At 35.7% G+C, this 19,054-nt stretch overlaps 3 protein-coding genes across 3 annotated transcripts; all 3 read left to right on the top strand.

Annotated features, from left to right (window-relative positions):
• The first annotated feature begins 11,607 nt into the window (after positions 1 to 11,607).
• LOC112179603 (uncharacterized protein At4g22758) lies at positions 11,608 to 12,605 on the top strand. Its single transcript, XM_024318066.2, has 2 exons — positions 11,608 to 12,126; positions 12,287 to 12,605. The coding sequence occupies exons 1-2, from the start codon at positions 11,745 to 11,747 to the stop codon at positions 12,469 to 12,471; spliced, it is 567 nt and encodes a 188-aa protein (XP_024173834.1). The 5' UTR covers positions 11,608 to 11,744; the 3' UTR covers positions 12,472 to 12,605.
• A 407-nt stretch (positions 12,606 to 13,012) lies between these two features.
• Positions 13,013 to 15,779, top strand: LOC112175370 (protein cornichon homolog 4). The gene is made up of 4 exons (XM_024313041.2): positions 13,013 to 13,374; positions 14,279 to 14,460; positions 15,186 to 15,308; positions 15,405 to 15,779. Exons 1-4 carry the CDS (start codon positions 13,303 to 13,305, stop codon positions 15,436 to 15,438), a joined length of 411 nt encoding a protein of 136 aa, XP_024168809.1. The 5' UTR covers positions 13,013 to 13,302; the 3' UTR covers positions 15,439 to 15,779.
• A 479-nt stretch (positions 15,780 to 16,258) lies between these two features.
• Positions 16,259 to 18,581, top strand: LOC112179177 (general transcription and DNA repair factor IIH subunit TFB5). The gene is made up of 3 exons (XM_024317519.2): positions 16,259 to 16,404; positions 17,192 to 17,253; positions 18,172 to 18,581. The coding sequence occupies exons 2-3, from the start codon at positions 17,219 to 17,221 to the stop codon at positions 18,347 to 18,349; spliced, it is 213 nt and encodes a 70-aa protein (XP_024173287.1). The 5' UTR covers positions 16,259 to 16,404; positions 17,192 to 17,218; the 3' UTR covers positions 18,350 to 18,581.
• The last annotated feature ends 473 nt before the right edge of the window (positions 18,582 to 19,054 follow it).

Below are 19,054 nucleotides of genomic sequence, written 5' to 3'. Positions count from 1 at the left end.
AATTTGGTTATTGAACGGACCATTCAATTTGAAAGACAAAGGGATAGCTTTGGATGTATCAAAGCAGCAAATTTATATCTCTCGGATTTAAAACTCCAGGAATGATCAGAGACGATGAGATTACTGCAGGTCCAGTCTAGGAATGGTCATCTCCCTAATTCCACCTTCTCCGCCATCATGCTCCCAGAAGCTACATGAACTTTTAGAGGATCGAAAACCAGAGCCCTTTTTTTCGTGGACCAACCTCACCAATCTCTTTAATCAATTTAACCAACAAAGTTGAGTGACCTCGTTTACAGATTGGTTAGTCATCCCTCAACAAGTTTGTACCGCATTATTTTTGCAAATGAAAAAAAGGAAGGATAGTAATGTTAATAATTACACAAGCAATTAATCAAATGTATCTATGCAAGTCAGTTCCTAAAATCTCCTATATTCCTCGGGTAGTTTGTTTGTTCAGTATTAATTATGGTGGATCCCGCAACAAGTTTGTACCGTATTATTTTTACAAATGAAAAAAAAGTAAGGATAATAATGTTAATTACACATGCAATCAAGTGTATCTATGCAAGTCAGTTCCCAGAATCTCCCATATTCCTCGGGTAGTTTATATTTTCAGTGTTATGGTCGATCAATAGTCAATGATTTAATTTTGAATAGAAAAATAAGAGAATGAGCGGGTTAAATAAAGAACAATGCATAAACATAAAGGATCCCCTGTTTGCCTTGTGGAGGTCCGCCAATGTCAACTCATACATAGCGGCAAGGTCCTGGACCGGTGGGCGACTGCTGCCCGGTTGAGTCTCCGCTGGAGTTTGGGTCAGCGGGACCTGGGATGAGCCCTGGGGCCCCATGTTGAGGTTAGTAGGAGTGCTGAATAGTGCACGGTTAACATTAACAACTGGGTTAATGTTAGCCACGGGGTTGGTGGGGTAGGGGTTGGTGGGTTGATCCGCTTGCTCCTCAGCGTTTTCCCCGCTACCGTTAGCCATGGTGGTTGTAGTGGGATCGATGGCCTTTTGTTCAGAGGTTCCCACAGATGGCGCTAATGTTAATGTCTAAGATTCAGCGGTAGCTAAATCTTGGTTAACGATGATCCTACAGGCGGACCGCTACTTCTGATATTCTCATAGCTTCCGCTACCTGTCAAGTGAAATACAGAAGGCATCAAAGGGAGACCGCGTTGAGCGGTCTTCTCTTCTCCGATGCCTAAGTTAGTCAATGTATTTATGTTGACAAAGTAACAGTAGGAAAGTAGTAAATGCATAATTAATGAGGAGAGAGGAGATAACCTTTTATAGGTGAGGAGGAAGCTGATCTTCTCAATGTTTTCGATGTGGGACTAGTATGCTTCAGTTCCCAGCTTCTGATGCTGTCTTGTGGCGGCGCGTCGGCGGTGACCTGGGGGTAAACCGGGGCTCAGGCGATAGCCTGCTTGGCTGTGTTCCCGTAGGTCACTCCTTTGGCGGGAGTTGGTACCGCTGGTGGTAGCATGAGCGTGGCTCATTATAGCTAATTATGCTTGCAAACGCCTATGTAAGTACACAGAGATTTTTAGTTTTTGTTTGAAATAAAGGTGCGTGAACTGTCTAAAAAGTGGGTGTACTGAGGGTATATTGGATTCTTGTTCTTGTCTTAGAATAGGAGTCTCAGAGTACTCTGAGAAACAATTCTTTTTGTCGACCCCATAGGGGTGTTTCGTTTTTGTACTGCTTGCTTAATCTATATAATGGGCTAGCCTCTTTTGATAAAAAAAAAAAAAAAATAAAAAATAAAAAAAATCTAACCCCATGACTAACACAACAAAATTTGAACTTAAATCAAATCCATGACATAAACTATAATATTCGATATGAAAATTATAAAATCTAATACGACACGGTATTATATCAAAATATTATATCAAATCAAGGAACTTGATCAAAATATTATATCAAAATATTTATCAATCTCACGGCTAACCTGACAGGATCTCTTGGTCTACAATTGTTTTGATTCATTGCAGAAAACTCCATAAAACATAACCTACGTTTGAATTAATATGAATATGAAGACTAGGCTTATTGAATTATCATATATTGGCTTCTGTTTACATTTTTACGTTAGTGTCGTTGCATAAGCATATTGGAATTTGTAATGGCTTTCAAAACATGTGAATTGATGTACTTATACCATTGATCTAAAGAGATTATATTGTTTAATCAGGCAACTGACTAGAAAGGGAATCAAGTTGATCTTGCGGCGCGCAGATGAAGCCGGAGGGAGGAGTATAGCTCAAGGTGGAGTGTAATATTACATTCTCATCTTTCTAAATTTTAAAGAAGCCACTATTTTCTGTATTATAGCTCATTTGTTTCTCTTTGCCTAGGGCTTTATCCAAATAAAATAAAATAAATATATTACACACAGGGCTTGGCATCACACTAGAGTAAGGAGATTTACGAAGGCTGTCGTGATTACACATAGTGCTATAATACTGCTTGCTTATACTGCTAAAGAAACCTTGTCATCAAAACAAGGTCGGAGTGCTGCATAACACTGGATTTTGTGTATTTACACTTTTTCAATGCCGAACCAAAATTTGTACAACTATTGTAGGTTGTTGAGCAGCATTATAAGCTCCGAGATCCCTGCTTGTGTATAAATGTATAGACTATTTTTGTATGGTTGTTGCACCATTTATCCCTTTTTGATTTATGGACCTTGTCTTTTCTTCTCAACTCTTGTACCACTCTAGGAAGTTTCCTCAATTCAGTTACATTTTGCTCATCTTCATTGTTGTTATGGCTTATAATTTGGTTATTAAACCATTCAATTTGAAAGAGAAAAGGATAGCTTTGGATGTATCAAAGCAGCAAATTTATATCTCTCGGATTTAAGACTCCAGGAATGATCAGAAACGATGAGATTAGTGTAGGTCCAGTGTAGGAATGGTCATCTCTCTAATTTCACCTTCTCCGCCATCATGCTCCCAGAAGATACATGAACTTTTAGAGGATCGAAAACCAGAGCCCTTTTCTTCGTGGACCAACCTCACCAATCTCTTTAATCAATTTAACCAACAAAGTTGAGTGACCTCGTTTACAGATTGGTTAGTCATCCCTCAACAAGTTTATACCGCATTATTTTTGCAAATGAAAAAAGGAAGGATAGTAATGTTAATAATTACACAAGCAATTAATCAAATGTATCCATGCAAGTCAGTTCCCAAAATCTCCCCAATTCCTCGGGTAGTTTGTTTGATTAATATGGTGGATCCCGCAACAAGTTTGTACCGTAATATTTTTACAAATGAAAAAAGTAAGGATAATAATGTTAATTACACAAGCAAGTCAGTTCCCACAATCTCCCATATTCCTCGGATAGTTTATATTTTCAGTGTTCTGGTGGATCAATAGTCAATGATTTAATTTTGAATACAAAATAAGAGAATAAGCGGGTTAAAAAAAAAGGGAAATTCTAGTGTAGTGGTAGATATCTCATACCCACATTTACAAAAGTGAGAACAAATTTTATTGTTAAAGTTGTAATTTGAGTCATACTTTGTGTAATCTTAGTTCTAATAATGGTAATTACACCTCTTACAACATTTTACAAGTTTTTGAACAAATTCGTTGTCAATGTTGTAATCTTAGTTCTAATAATGGTAATTACACCTCTTACGACATTTTTATAAGCTTTTGAACAAATTCGTTGTCAATGTTGTAATTTTTGTTTAACTTTATGTAAATAGTGTAAATGAATATAGTAACTTTTGTTCTCAATGTTGTAATTTTGGTTCAAATACTTGTAAATTTTTGTTCAAATAGTTGTAAATGAGGGTATCTCATACCCACTAGTACATGCACTAGTTTGTCTCTAAAAAAAGAACAATGCATAAACATAATCCTTAACAGAAAATTACAACTTAGAATTTAAAACAACAACAACAACTCGTAACTAACATAAATTCAGGAGATAACAGTAAACAAACAGAAGAAAAGAAAAACACTTAGGGATCATATTCGCTTGTCGCTCCGCAACATCATTTTCCCTCTAGCGGAAAGTTTTACCCGATGAGTTTGAGCCTTGAGAGGGAGGAGGATGATTGGTGTTTGGTTTTTGGTCAATTAGTCCAGTATGTCCAGGTTCTTTTCCATACGGACCCAGTTTTGGTTGTGGGCAGCTTCTCTCCAATTCTGACCTCTCCAAAATTTTCCATCATGAGCAACAGCAACGATCCATGGTCATCTGGAAACAAAAATAAAAAATGGTATGAAGGGATAAGCAACTCAGGAGGCAGGGGTGGAGGAAATCCTCTGCCACCCCCGCCCCCTGAGTTGCTTATCCCCTCTAACCAGTTTTTATTTTTGTTTCCAGATGCCCAGGATCGTTGCTCTTGCTCATCATGATGGAAAATTTGGAGAGATCAGAATTGGAGAGATGCTAAATTTGGAGAGATCAGAATTGGAGAGAAGCTTCTGTAGAAACAAGAAGAAGAAAATGTATGAAGTGCGAGGAGAGAAGAAGCTGAAACTTCAATTTATAGCAAAAGTTGGTTACAGTATTATTGGCTAATTGAAACCAGAGCCATTTTCTTCACAATAACCCACATCTCCGAGAGGTCCCCATGCATATCTTTATCACCTCATCAAAAGTCCCCATCAGCTCATCAAAAATCCCCATATCTTCAATCTCCGTAGGTCAAGTGTTGTCAATTGATTGTATACAAATTGGTGCTGGCAAATTAAGGCAAGGAAAGTACGGTGGTCCTCTGACTGACTTTGGATTGAAAACTGACCAAACAGAAGTACAGAACCACATGGCCATGAGTTCTACGAACATTGTTGGGTTCTTCCAGCCAAAAAAAAAAATTTGAGTCCATTTTCTGAACTTGGATTTGAAATTGTGGGAAAGGCAAACACTCTTTGAGATTGCAAGTGGTATTGGCATTCATGCCAGAGTGGATAATAACACTTTGGAAATTAATGTGAAATTTGGTGTCCTTTCCTCAACATTATGATGAATGGGAATTGATCGAACCAACTAAGTTTCTCAAATTAAGTTTAATTGCATTATATCTAGGATGATTCAGAGATTGAAAAAAATTAATGATTAAAAATTCTGCACAGAATGTTTTGGTGATGTAGTTGCAATGAATTTTTATCTAAATGAAGTCGAAATCTTCATTCAATTCTAATAAAACAATACCACATTTACCTTTAAGACTTTCTGATGACGATAAAAAACACAAAAAGAAAATAAATCAGAGACCTAACCAACTGTGATACCATGCACATGCAAATATATGAAAGTTTATGCATAATCCATTCATAGTTATATGGCCGAAGTGTCCGGAAAAGGGTTTGATGGTTGGTCTGTTACCTTGGGAGAATTTATATCAAGTCCAGAAAGACCTGTGTTGAAAATGTCATTATACTTTGTCCCACTGTCATAGATACCTCATGCAGACATCATATCTACGTACTATGACAAACCTCTTTCACAACGTACTTCAAACCTTCGAGGTATGGAGCTGCATTTAACTTCATCCTTGAACCATTGAAAAGCAGGTACAAAACTTTATATACACCTACCAAATTTTAAATGAAAACAAGGTACAAAACTTCGAGGTAAATGAAAACAAGGTACGTACAAAACTTTATATACACCTACCAAATTTTTTAATACGCATCCTATTTCTCTTTTTCTTGTTTTCAGTTGTTAGTAACTAAAATGTGAAGACCAAATGTTTTAGGGAACTTAGTTTGAATATTCCTAGATGTACGCTTTGTTAGGGATTAACAGTTTATGGGTTACGAAAGCACTAACGCTTTCTGCTTTATGAAGAAGCTATTTTTGATGCTTTATGTTTATAAATAAGCCCTATCAAGAGCTTATTCGATTAGGAAGTGCTTTTAACATGTAGCACTTCTATTTCAAAGTAAAAAATAATATGTGATACTAAGTACCATACCCGTTAGTTTCCAACAAAACAAAAATGTGACTTTGCTTGGCTCTCCTCCTTCATCTTCCATATAAAAGCAAGTGAAGGAAGAGCAGCTCTTTACGTTTACCTCGTCTCCTTCTTCTTCCATATAACTCTTCTTGCTCTGGTGGAGTTTTCCAGGTCAATTACTAAACGGTTAGAATTATTGTGAACATGTCACTTGCAGAACGAAGTAACAAAAGATTAATCATGACTCTAACATTGATTAAATAAATATAAGAGCGACAAAGTTATGCTTAATGTCTTATTTAATTAACAGGATACCAACGATAACTTGAAGAACACAAGGCTAGAGTAAACCAAGTACTATATATAGGGGTCCCAGCAAACTCTACATCTACATGAAAATAAGTTGTCTTCCCAAGGAAAGCTTTATCATTGCAGTCAAACAACCAAGGCTGGTAACTCGAATCCTACTCTGCATACTTCGGCTAAATATATATGCACATGTGTGTACGTCTTGCTTGTGCTTTTGACATTTTGTTTGGCCATCTTGCTTGTGCTTGACATAATAACATATATGGGGCTTTTGTACTTGTGTTTAACTGTGATTATGAAGTGGTAACATAAACTCCCTTTCAGTTTCTTTTCAATCTATACCAATTAAGTTCATTGTAAATTTCAGTTTCACTTTTATCCCTAAAACAAGTTCAGAAAAGGAAAATCACTTATTGCTTACAAGAAGTACTTTTAGTCTAGAAGGTTCTACATGTGCCAGAGATTTTCTTTTTTTGCTTTCTTTACCTTTTTTTTTTTTTTTTTATACACGGTCATTCCTATGTTGGTTATACAAGAAGGAATAATTTGACGTACTTCAATTGCAAAATGTTAATAGATAGAGCACATAGCTAGCTAGCTATGACTTCGTTCTAATAAGCTTAAGTTTATCTACTTCTCATGTACACTTCATTTTAGGTTTTCACTTTCAACCAAATATATGTGTGCTTTTCTTTTCTGCATACTATATGTGCGTATGTTTAGAGTTTCAAGCTCAATGGAGCATTACTCCTTTCGGGCAATTGTTTTTGATAGGTTTACAACTACTGTTACTTTGTATATAAATGCTTGGAACCATTTTTCTTCTTCTCTGCTTTCTTTGTTGTTATTCTTTCATATATAGTGGAATGCAGCTGGTTAGTCTATGAGTTTCTTTTTCTTTATTTAGGTAGTCTTTTTCATGCATATAGATTGGAATCCGCAGGGTTGCAGTCCAAACCAAAGTACCATCAAGGAAGGGTGTACGTAATTGAGCTAGTCTCAAGTCAAGTAAATAGTAGAGTAACTCGGGACTCATTTTAATTTCGCATAGCATCCCTCAAATTTAAGGGTTATATCATGCCGCTTTGTTTTTTATAAACTTTTCTCGTCTCATCTGTAAACTAAACAAAGTCTAAATGTAGAGTAACAAATAATAAAGAATTTAATAGGGTGATATCATGGTAAGTTTTTTTTTTTATGGGCTTATACCTTTGGGCTTGAACAAATTATTACATTTGCTCAAACTAAAAAGAGTGCATAAATAATGAGATTTCAATAATAAAAAATCACTATTCATGGGTGCATCAGTCATGCATACTGTGAATCTATCATCCAAATATTACTTTGTTTTTTCTCCAAAAAATATACTACCTTGTTTTTTCTTCTTCAAACAAATATACAAGTATGTCTTCAAGGTATTTCCTCAAGCTCGGGCGCCTCTTCTTCATGCTCAGGGACCTAGTCTTCAAGCTCGCGCACCTCTTATTCAAGCTGGCACGCGACTTTTCTTTCAAGCTCACACGCTTCTTTTTAAATCTCGAGCACCTCTTTTGAGAAAACCCCAGATTTTTTTTTTTTTTTTTGTGGTTTCATTATCATTTTGTTCATGAAAAATTTATCATTCAAGTTTTCTGGTTGTCCAGTTAGTGACCTCAAAATTTTAAGGTTTCAATTAGGGCTGTCAATTCCGACACGACCCGATAACACGACTCGAAACCCGCACGAAATAAAACGGGTTGAACCCGCACGATTAAAAAGCGGGTCAACCATGGGTCAACCCGCCATGACCCATTTAATAAATGGGTCGGCCACGGGTCAACCCGCCAACACGAAGTGAACCCGTATAACCCGATTATGTTATACTTCTTCTTGAAATTTTGGACGTTGGGAGTATTTGATCATAGGATTAGACAATTTGAAATATTTTTCTTTATAATTATTGGATTTAATTATTTATATTATTCGTCTTGTGGAGTTTTTAGTGAATTTAATCAATTTATGCATTTTTTTAATTAAATGGGTCGCATTGTTAACCATTAAATGGGTCATTTTGTCTAACACGACATGACCTATTTGTTAAATGGGTTAAGCGGGTTGGAAACGGGTAACCCGTTTAATAAATAGGTTGGGTTTGGGTTTAGATTTTTGACACGATTATTAAATGGGTTGGGTTTGGGTTTGTATCTTGCGACACGATAAATACCTTGACCCGACACGAACCCAACCCGACACGACCCATTGACAGCCCTAGTTTCAATCATATCATGCTAATTTTATTTTCTAGATATAAAACCAGGATATACCGGCTCTGACTGATTACCTGTTCTGCTATTCCATTAACTTCCAGATTTGGTAGTAATGATTGAAGCTATATACATCAAGGCCTGTACTAGTACTGGTTGATGAAGAATATAAATACATAAATTTTTTTTTTTTTTTAACCTAAGAAACCCACAAAAGGGAAATCCATTAATGGAGATCAACCACATTTTGCATGATGGGGACCATTCACACTTAATAGTGTTCACAAATCATTCAATTCAACGTCCTTTTGTTTCGATAACTTATATGAAATTGATGTTACATGTTTCAATTGAATGTTCTATAAACCATCATCGTGACTGGTCCTAACAAAAATGAGAAGAACTAAACCTCTATCAATAAAAAACAAGAATAATATTAGGGGGATTATCTTTACCAAAAATGTGAAGCATTTTTGCTCACTTCTTTTAGTTAAGGGTTATATATTCACGTTTCCTCTAATATGTTATTACCTATCAAAAACTAATGAGTATAACCAAATAGTTGATATTTTCATTTTATCATTCCATAATTAATGCCTGTATTTTTTGGTAAACAAGGCCAGTTGAGATATGATTGTTCTGGGGAAATTGCAACCATTGCCAAAAGTGAAAGAAAATGTTGCGCTAACCTGTTTACCAGATAACCAACAAGCAACATATCATTGGCAGTCAAGCTCATATATGCATTTTCTAAAACTCAAACCTCAGTTTGTTTTCTTTAACCACCCTAATGTTTCATTTGAGTTTGACCAATCGATGTCGAGAAGATTGTATGCACCGACAGTGCAAGTGCACTATAGGTTATTTTTATATCTTAAAAATAATAGTCACTCATCTAATCTACTCCTTTATATTGATATGAACATGAGTTGTATCAAACGATTTACATCATATCTGTTTTCCAATTTGGTTAGGTCGCTCTTGGTTCCGCATTTGGCAAGGTTTGGATGCCTTTATGGGCTGCCTTTTCCCTTGCACCCCCCCCCCCCCCCCCCCCTAGATAAAATTCTCAATTTTGAGTTTTATTGAGCAGGTGGGAATATGAATAAAACTAAAAGAGAAAAAGAAAAGGAAAAAGAAATAGAGAAATCATACTCCTCCTTAAGAAAATTCCGGTAGGAACCAATTATATTTCCGATATGGGACTTTGATTGTTACTTGATTTGACCAAGTCTCCAATATGGGACTTGTGCCCCAATTTAATTGGATTTGTTAATTGATTTCACATGCAGATTTAGAGTTAGGTTGCACGTGAAGAGATGTGCTAGAGATGAAATATCTCACATTAAATTGGTGACGAAAATAAGTGGGTGGATCATACTCAATTTTACTGAGGCTTTTTGTGTTAAGACCTAACACCTAATAGGTGATAATAAGTTTGAACAATATCGATCGGTACATTAATAGTGGGCCACTAGCCATGCTTGTTGCTGACTCGCTCTTTAACTAATCATTGTATGAGCGTTTTGATATTCTCTCAACATTTGGCTATGGATGTGCATATTGATGTTTCTTTCTTTTCCAATTGATCTAGTTAAGAGGAGGCGCCAATTTTCTTACAGAATGTTCTCTACCAGAATTCTTGTAATGCTAATGTGAGCGTTAGGGGTACAGATTTTATGTCCCCCCTTATGCAACACAATAAAATAAATAAGGACTAAATATTATTTAATCCTTGAGCTTTTGACTATAAAACACTTCAGTCCATGACCTTCTAATTTCACACGTTTAGTCCTTGTACTTCAAAATTTCAGACCAATAGGTATTTACCGTCTAAAAGTAGCAGCGAAATGTCTATTATGCCCTCAGTTCTTTTTTTTAATAAATTTATTCATTTTTTTTTTCAAACAGAAAGAAAGAAAGGGAAAAAAACAGAAGAAAAAAAAATAAACAGAAAGAAAGAAGAGAAATTTTAAATACACATCCCTAATCACTTAATACACATCCCTATTATTTTATATTTCAAATTAGATTTTTTTTAGGTAGGTTGAATGACCAAAATAGACATCTATGCATTAGAAAGAAAGAAAAAAATAGTCATATTTTCCTTATATAGAATAATTTATGTATAAATAGTTAGATAAACATAACAAATTTCTATACATGGCCTCCTAATTTAGTACAAGAATAAAGTTAGAAACTATCTAATTTATTTTTTTCTTAAATAAATTGTAATTAAATGAGGTTAGAAACCATAATATTTAGAATTACAAAATCAAAGGCATTAAATGTTTTTAAAATGGATCGTTTTACTCCCTTTTTTGGTTAATTTCATTTTCTTTTCTTTTTTCTAAGAGATACGATTAATCCATTTATTTTCTAATATAAAACATCACGGGTGAAAAAAACTTTGTAATTGTTAATTTGTTTGGCCTCTCTAATGATAACTTTGTAGTTCCACCATTGGAGAGAAACTAGTGATATGGTTTTGGTTAAATGTTCAACTCATAATTTTATACTTGATCAACATGGTGTTTGGTGGATGAGAACTCAAATAATATAAAACCTATTTATATGCATCTATTTAAAGGGAACAATAATAAATCTTTATGGATTTCTGAATAAGTAACACAAGTAATCAATATGGTCATTTAAAAACATCAATATACTAGAATATACTAATCATATTAAATAGTAGCCTTAATATGGTCAAATAATAGGATATTTCATGATTTTTGAGATTAAGGATATTTTAGGTACTTTGGGTTGTGTATTTAGTAAAATATTATAATGAGAAATTAAATGGGTGGTGTATTAAGTATGGAGTGTGTATTAAGTAATTAGGGGTGTATATTTAAAACTTATCAAGAAAGAAAGAGAAAAAAAAAATTCATTTTCCAAAATAAATAAAATAAATAATTAATTAAAGACACCAAATTAATGGGCTGGGCTTGGCTCTCCTTGATGGACTTTTTTTATGCAGTGGTGTGGACTGTTTTGCTTGTTTCCTCTTTTTTGTAATAACTCTCAAACTCAGGGGCTTTCAAACAACTCCTTGCTTCTACGAAGCTTCGCGCACGTCTCTTCTTCAATAGTATGCAAAAGAACCTTGGACGTCGTCACCTGACTCACTGAAACCCTCCACATTACTTCAGAAGTTTCACAGAAGCTCCTCTCAACAAAGTACAACCTACCACAAAAATTTCCACATTCACTCTGCTATATTGCATGGATCATTCTTACTAGCCAGCTATATGATTCATCCGCGGTCACAGTTTTACGGGCGGAACATGTGTCCTCCGGCCGTTTCCGAGAGGACCCTTCAGACCTTCCCGCCGGAGAGGCACACCAACCTCGTACGCCGGCCGGGAGGTCTCATCTCCGTCCCCGGGAGGCTCTGGAAGGCTCCGGAGACCCGCCCGGAGAACTCCCAGTACCGTTTGACGAAGCTGCTTCTGAATGTGACGATAGAGAGGAGCTTGGGGCCTGTACACGTGTTGATGTCGCCGGAGAACACGGTCAGTGATTTGATAAAGTCTGCCGTGGAAATATACGTGAAGGAGAAGAGAAGGCCTTTGGTGAAGGAGACTGATCCGCACCGTTTCGAGCTTCACTACTCTCAATTCAGTCTGGAGAGTAAGTAGTCATGTCACGAGAAATTTAGATTCGTCATTCATGAACTTGAAAGTTCAATATTTGGCCATATTTCTTGGAAACTCTTATATTTTGTTATTTTCTTTAAATGTTAGCCTTTTTGTAGTGACAGTTTTTAATGAAAGATTTTGGGTTATTACAGGTTTGAAGGAAGATCAGAAGTTGATAAAGTTGGGGTCTAGAAATTTTTTCTTGTGCTCAAAGGCATCAGATTCAGATGCCCTTTCATCTAGCTCTGTCGTCAATCCTTCGAATTGCTCAAAGGAAGCAAAGAAGGAAATCAATTCTCCATTTCCATTAATAAAGTTAATGGATTTCTTGCTGTAATTGCTCTTCCGTTAAGTTCATATATATATGTCATGTATTATGTATATGTATGTATGTTTCTTTCTACAAAGAAATAGCATCGATCTATTGTGAATTAATGCTGATCGAGCATGACTAACCCAAGAGAAATTCCATCATATGTAGCGTTTGTTTCTAATTGAACATTCAAGTTATTAGTGAATTTAATTCTCAAAAAAAAAAAAAAATTATTAGTAATTTAAGTATTATGGACAAAACTATACAAGCATAATTTTCTACTTTCAAACAATCTCATACTCAATTTCAACTTTCACAAATATTACAAGCATACCTCAAAGATCTTTTAAGCTTGAGATTCAACTTGTTTTCTTTAACCATCCTAATGCCTCGTTCGAGTTTGACGTTATATTGTCGAGTGAAAACTCATAGCATAGTTGTATCGACCAAATTTACATCCGTATTTGATTAGGTTCTTGCTTCCTCAATGGGCAAGGCTTGGGTGCCTTTTTATGGGCCTCGCCCTTTCAAGCATCCCCTGTATCAAATTCTCTCAATTTTGAGTTTTATTGGACAAAGTGGGAAGATTGTTTTTTGCGCTCTGTAAGTATTAAAACAAACAAAAATAGGAGAAAAATCATTATACTCATCCTCGAGTCTTCGAGTCTCCTCCGACCATCGATATCAAAAAGAAAGAGTCTTCTCCGATCGTTTTCGTGTATCGGCAGCCAGACCCGGCCGCGCGTGATTTTTCTGCCACGCGCCTCTTTCAGGCCATCTCATCATCCATACTGTGTTGTAAATTCGAAACAGAGATTGAGTTAGTAGCAAGTGAAAGAGAAAGATTGAGTATAAATGGGGGATCTTTACGTTTGGTTAATTTCCTTCTTCCTCCTCATAGCCCTTCTTGCTCTAGTTGTTTTCCAGGTGGGTCAATCACCAAAACTCGTTTGGAATTTTATCTCAATTTATTATGAGTTTATTGGCAATTTCAGTTTCTATTTTATTCCTATTAAATCAGAAAAGGATATCACTTCTTTGCATACTAGAACTTGTTTTAGTCTAGAGGATCTGTATGTGCTAAAGTATGTGTTTTTGGTGATAAAATCAAGTACTTTTATGGCAAATGTTAATAGAAGCATATAGGTGTAGTAGCTTAATTTTGTCTGAATAATCATATGTCATTCTGTAATCTGGCTTTTGAGTATGGTGATATGTGTGTTTGTGTTTTGGCATTCAGTCATGGCAGTTTTTCTTGAATATAGATTGACATTGGTTTCCACCCAGCATTAGGTTGAAGCCGAAACCAAGTACCATCAAGAAGGGGTGTTATTGAAAGAATTTCCGAGAATCTACCAAAACAGTATAAATATATGAAGTTAAAACTTTTTCAAAAGAAAATGAAGACATCTTTGATTTAATTTCATATCCTTGTGTCAAACATGAGACCTTATTCAGTGGCTGTTACGTTTTACCCAGGGAGCAGCAATTTAGGATTTTCTTATGTTGCCTTGACTTTTCTTCAGTTTTATTAACCTTGGATTGGCAAACCCCATAATGTCAACTTGTATTGTGCTTGTTGAGGTGCTTAACACCAATTCATCTTGTATTAGGTGATGGTAGTGCTAATGATACCATGAGAAATCGTTTTAATGTTGAAATTGCTGTTGTGAAGATTATGTTAGGACATAGAGCATATATATATTTTGAAATTACACGGGCTATGGTTGATTGTTTATATAGCGTCTGTGTTTGCATACTGTTATGGCTTCTCTAGTACTTTTTTAAGGGATATGAAAACTGAATCTTAACACTTCTAAAATTGTTGCAGCTGATGTGCTTAGCAGATCTAGAGTTTGATTATATCAACCCTTATGACTCTTCAACACGGATTAACAGAGTGATTTTGCCCGAGTACATCCTAGAAGGACTATTAGGTGCCATCTATCTTATGACAGGGCATTGGATCATGGCACTATTCTGTGGTCCATACCTCTATTATAACGTGAAACTGTAAGTCCTGTTACTTTTTTATTGTGATTACTGTAAACTTGTAAGAAAAAGAGAAGGAAAGGATGAAGAAGAGAGTAAGAAAGTGTCCCAAACAAAGCCTGGTTTATCAGCATCAAGACTATGCAAAAATAAGAGTAGACTGGAAATCGTGGAAGGGGGAAAGTAATTATTAATAAGAAGTAAATAACACTTAGAATCTATAGTTAATTGAGGAGTGAGGGAAGGATATACATAAAAGAGGTATAAAAAAATTTAATTCTAAATTTATATCTTTCTGCTACAGCATTGATGTTGAAATGGTCTTATTTTTGGTGCCGTTGGCACACACAACAAACCAAAATTTAAACCTACACATTCAAGGACTATAGCAACAGTTACAGATAATGTACCATCAGATTTCTTTTCGGGGCCTGGGTCTTTTTACAGATGATGTACAATATTGTGTTCAGCTAAGTATTAGAACAATACTCCAAGGATGGTTACACTATCACTGGTTTGTTGATGCACATGAAAATGGTTTATGTCACACGCAAGCTGGTTGATAAGGATTTAACCCAATTGCCACGAATAAACCTGATAACTCCATGATTTATAGGCTAGATGATGGTACAGTAGTTTATCATGTCTTGGTGCTGTGAAATACTGAATGTGTTCTGTTCAGTCTTATGACCTTAGTTTTGTATCCTGAGCTTATGATCTTACTAACTTTCTCCTTTTCTGAGTAGGTATACGAGTAAAAGGCACCTCGTAGATGTTACTGAGATATTCAATATGCTCCACAAAGAGAAGAAGCAACGACTTTTCAAACTCTTCTATCTTGTTTTCCTTCTCTTTCTCTCAATATTCTGGTACTGTGGCTAAGAAAGTTACACGTCTTCCTTGAAATATTCAGTCTATGTATGTTTAATCCGTCTTATCTCATATTCTTTCACCCACCTTTGCAGGATGATTCTAACTGCATTGGACGACCACGAGTAACACAGACAATTGCTGCATCAACTGACTGTTGACCGGAACTCTTCAGTTTGTTGCCACTAAGTTGCCACTTTTTACAACTTCTATTCCATCACCACTGATGTAATTTGTGCACCTTCCATTGATGTTGTATGATTATTGGATGGTAGATTTCCTTAGTACAGCTCTGTGACATTCTTTTCAACCCATATATCATAGCTGTAGTTCGAGGGATTCATGATTTGTATTCTTAGTATTGTTAGGTTAGCAGGTTCAAGCAATCTAAATTTGTCGAATAAATCTATTAAATCAGACATTGTTCTGTTTCAGTTTTCATTTGTGTATGGTTGATGAACAACTCCTAATTGCATGCATTTGAAGCTGATGCCTTGATTTGTTGTGATCACACTTGCATTTTTCACTGGTTTTGTAATACCACATATCTAGAGAACCCTGTAATGCTGTGGTTCTGAAGGAGTGGATTTCTTTGCCAAAGAAACATTTTTCTCACCATTTGTCTCTTTTTGCATTCGTTAACCCAAAGTGTGTATAATTTCTTGAAAATTTTTAGGACATCCAATAAGCCACAGCTAAGATAGAACTTCTCTAGTTTCAAGCCATTCTTGGTTTGTGCCTACTCTTAAGTTTGTATGACATGTCATTTCAAATGATTTTGTAATCCTTATTAATTTATTAAACTTATTTTAAAAGAACCAAATGAATGATATGTACAAGATTAGTATGGTGCTTAAAAATCATATCACAGAAAAAAAAAAATTTGACATTAAAATGAAGTTAACGAACCAAACTACAGGGACAAAATTGAAATTTACTCAAAGATAAGAAAATATATATATATATATATATTTGGGTGAAATTTTCAGCTTGCAGCGGCCAATAGAAATCCACTGATTCCCAAATAAAGCAGAGACAGCCTTCGAGTCTGTCCTAGAAAGTGCGGAAGCTCCCGCGGCTCTGCAACAGAAAGAGGTCAAGATTCGATCTTGTTCGTATCTGTTTTGTAAATTTAAGTAGTTATTAATCAATTTTTGGGCTTTATGGTTTTTGGGGACTTGGGTTTACCTGAAGAGCTGTTTAGGTGTGAAATTGAGTTTGATTGTTATAACAAATGAATGTGTTGTTCTGGGTTGGGATTGGTTTCATATGCTTATGTTTGGTATAGTACATCTTAGTATCTGTAGAGACTGGTATTGTTTATCTAAAGGCACTACTTTCAGTGCTTTGATCAATTCTATATTTTCGGCTTCTGATCAAGAATGCAGAGAACATTGACTTCCATATGATAGACTTGTAAAACTAGACCCTGAAGAACACTGTTTTCGGGGATCAAAACTAATGTACACTGTATTCTGTATCATTCTATGTTTTATGAGTTATGATGGGTAGAAAGGCAAAAACTTGTATTGCTTCTGTAGTTTAGATCAGGTGCTCTAAAGTAATTTGTTTTGTGGGTTTTGAGTAAAATGACTTTAATTCTTGGATACTACTTCAGTTGTGACACTGAAGCATTGCTGGCGATTGGTATAATCTTATTCATTTTTTAAAATTATTTGAATAGCTAAAGAGATTAGAGACTGCTAGTTTCTGTAAGGGTAGTATCTTCATTACTTTGATCAATTCTTTCTTGTTGTGGATAGCATTTGAAACAATACCGTTAAAATGTCGCTGAGCATATCCTCTATGTCTACTATGGTCAAGATAAAGGATAACTATTTCAAAGAAAGTTGTTCTCATTCCTTGGTTTTTGTTTTTGCAGTTAAGATTTTAAGGTTGCTGATACATTATGGTGAATGCTACTAAAGGATTGTTTATCTCTTGGTAAGATGCATGTACCATTGTTGGGCTGTGCTTTTCTTATTTTTACACATAATCAAGTATCCTCTGTGAAGATCTGGGTTTAGAATCGTCCTCACCTGTGTATAAACAGAAAGCTAGCTCAAATGTTTGGTTGAACTCAAATAAATGAGAGCATATAGAAAAGGGAGCCATTATCTGTGCTGCAGTTAAGTGCCTAGAAGGCATTGTGTGCAGCATTAGGTCTTCAAGCAACTGCACGCATCCTGAATTTTTTCTGGTCCTTTATGATGGTTCTGAGGCAGACTTAGTTTGCCTGTTTAGGACCAGTAGAACTTTCCCAATGTGACAATAGGGTTTTAGGAAGCCTACATAGGGGCCTTTAAGAGTCTTGCCTCCTTGGTTACGTTGGGTGAGACCAAAAGACTGATGCATAAGCCCACCCAAAAAAAAAAGTAAACTGTTTATGTGGTAAGACACTGGTACCAATTGTGTTTTACGTGTTTCCTAATAAAACTAAAATGGTTTTTGAGGACATTATGTTCTGGTTGCTCCTGTTTCATATAATGTATGTAATTATGAAAGTATGAAATTTCAGCATTTTGTATTGTGTAAGAACTATTCTATCACTTGGGACTGATAGTTTAGTGTTTTTGAGATGAAAGTGAGGGTTTAGTTTTGGACATCCTGGAAATCACGTTCCGGCACTTTCTAGTTGCTGACTTGCTGTTATATCAGATTCTATGCTTTAAATATCAATCAAGATTAGGTTGTGCATTTAGTGGAAATTCATCTTTTAAGCCTCATATTTAAGTTCTTATTAGCAGACAAATGAACCTACTGCTTGATCCTGAAAGAGTAGTTTGAGACTTGGAGTTGCCTTGTTTGCTTAGTCAAGCTCTCTTTTCTGTCTCTGAAAGCATCTGTCTTTCCCTTGTGCAGTGACATACCTATGGCGCAATTCATCATCAATTACAACAATTCACTGCCTCCATCACAAAAGTTCATAATACACGTCTTGGATGGCACTCACTTGTTTGTGCAACAGCATGCAGCTGAGATGATAAGAAGTGCCATTTCAGAATTTAGAGACCAGAATTCTTATGAGAAGCCTACTTGAATATCTTCTATTGACCGGATGTTTGCATTGTACCTTGGTTTCGATCATCCTTGTATTATCAATTGGTGAATTACAGCTTTCTACATGAGTAAGCATTTGCCTACCTTTTGAACACAATAGAATTGTTAGGTTTGCTTCCATTATATACGTGTATTGAATTCAGTGTTCATGAAGTGAACATTGCTTTGATTTTGGTCTTCTAAGGAATCACATTTGATAACTTAACTTGCAATCGGAGCCAATGTACAGTATAGTTTTTTTTTTTTGGGAGAATATGTACCATATAGTTTGGTTCATATTTCTGGTCATTCTCTAAATTTGTCTAGAGCAATTTTCAAGTGCCTCAATCTGTGCTTCCCTAGGATGTGTTATGTTGATCAACTATACATAGAAGTCTCATCGCCACTGAGTGAAAAAGTTTCGTAGTCTTATACAATAAGGAGGATACAGTTGATTACAAAAGCTCGATCCTGAGTTATTGGAGGTGTTTCTTTGATACGGGTTCATAACTAAAACTTGACTCGAGTAAATACTTAAAATTCAAATAGAGTTACAAGACCCCGGATATTTTAGTAAACTGATTAAACTGAAAGAATCACAGTTATAAGCCAATCTAGCAATGAATGTGTTCAAGAAATCAACTTGGACCTTCCTTTGCGGGTCGGGTCGGGCCGGGCCGGACGGGGCAGACCCATGACCCGACTC

This window comes from Rosa chinensis, chromosome 7 (genome assembly GCF_002994745.2).
Source record: "Rosa chinensis cultivar Old Blush chromosome 7, RchiOBHm-V2, whole genome shotgun sequence".
NCBI classification, from domain to species: Eukaryota; Viridiplantae; Streptophyta; class Magnoliopsida; order Rosales; family Rosaceae; genus Rosa; species Rosa chinensis.
This window is presented reverse-complemented; position numbering and strand designations above follow the sequence as displayed.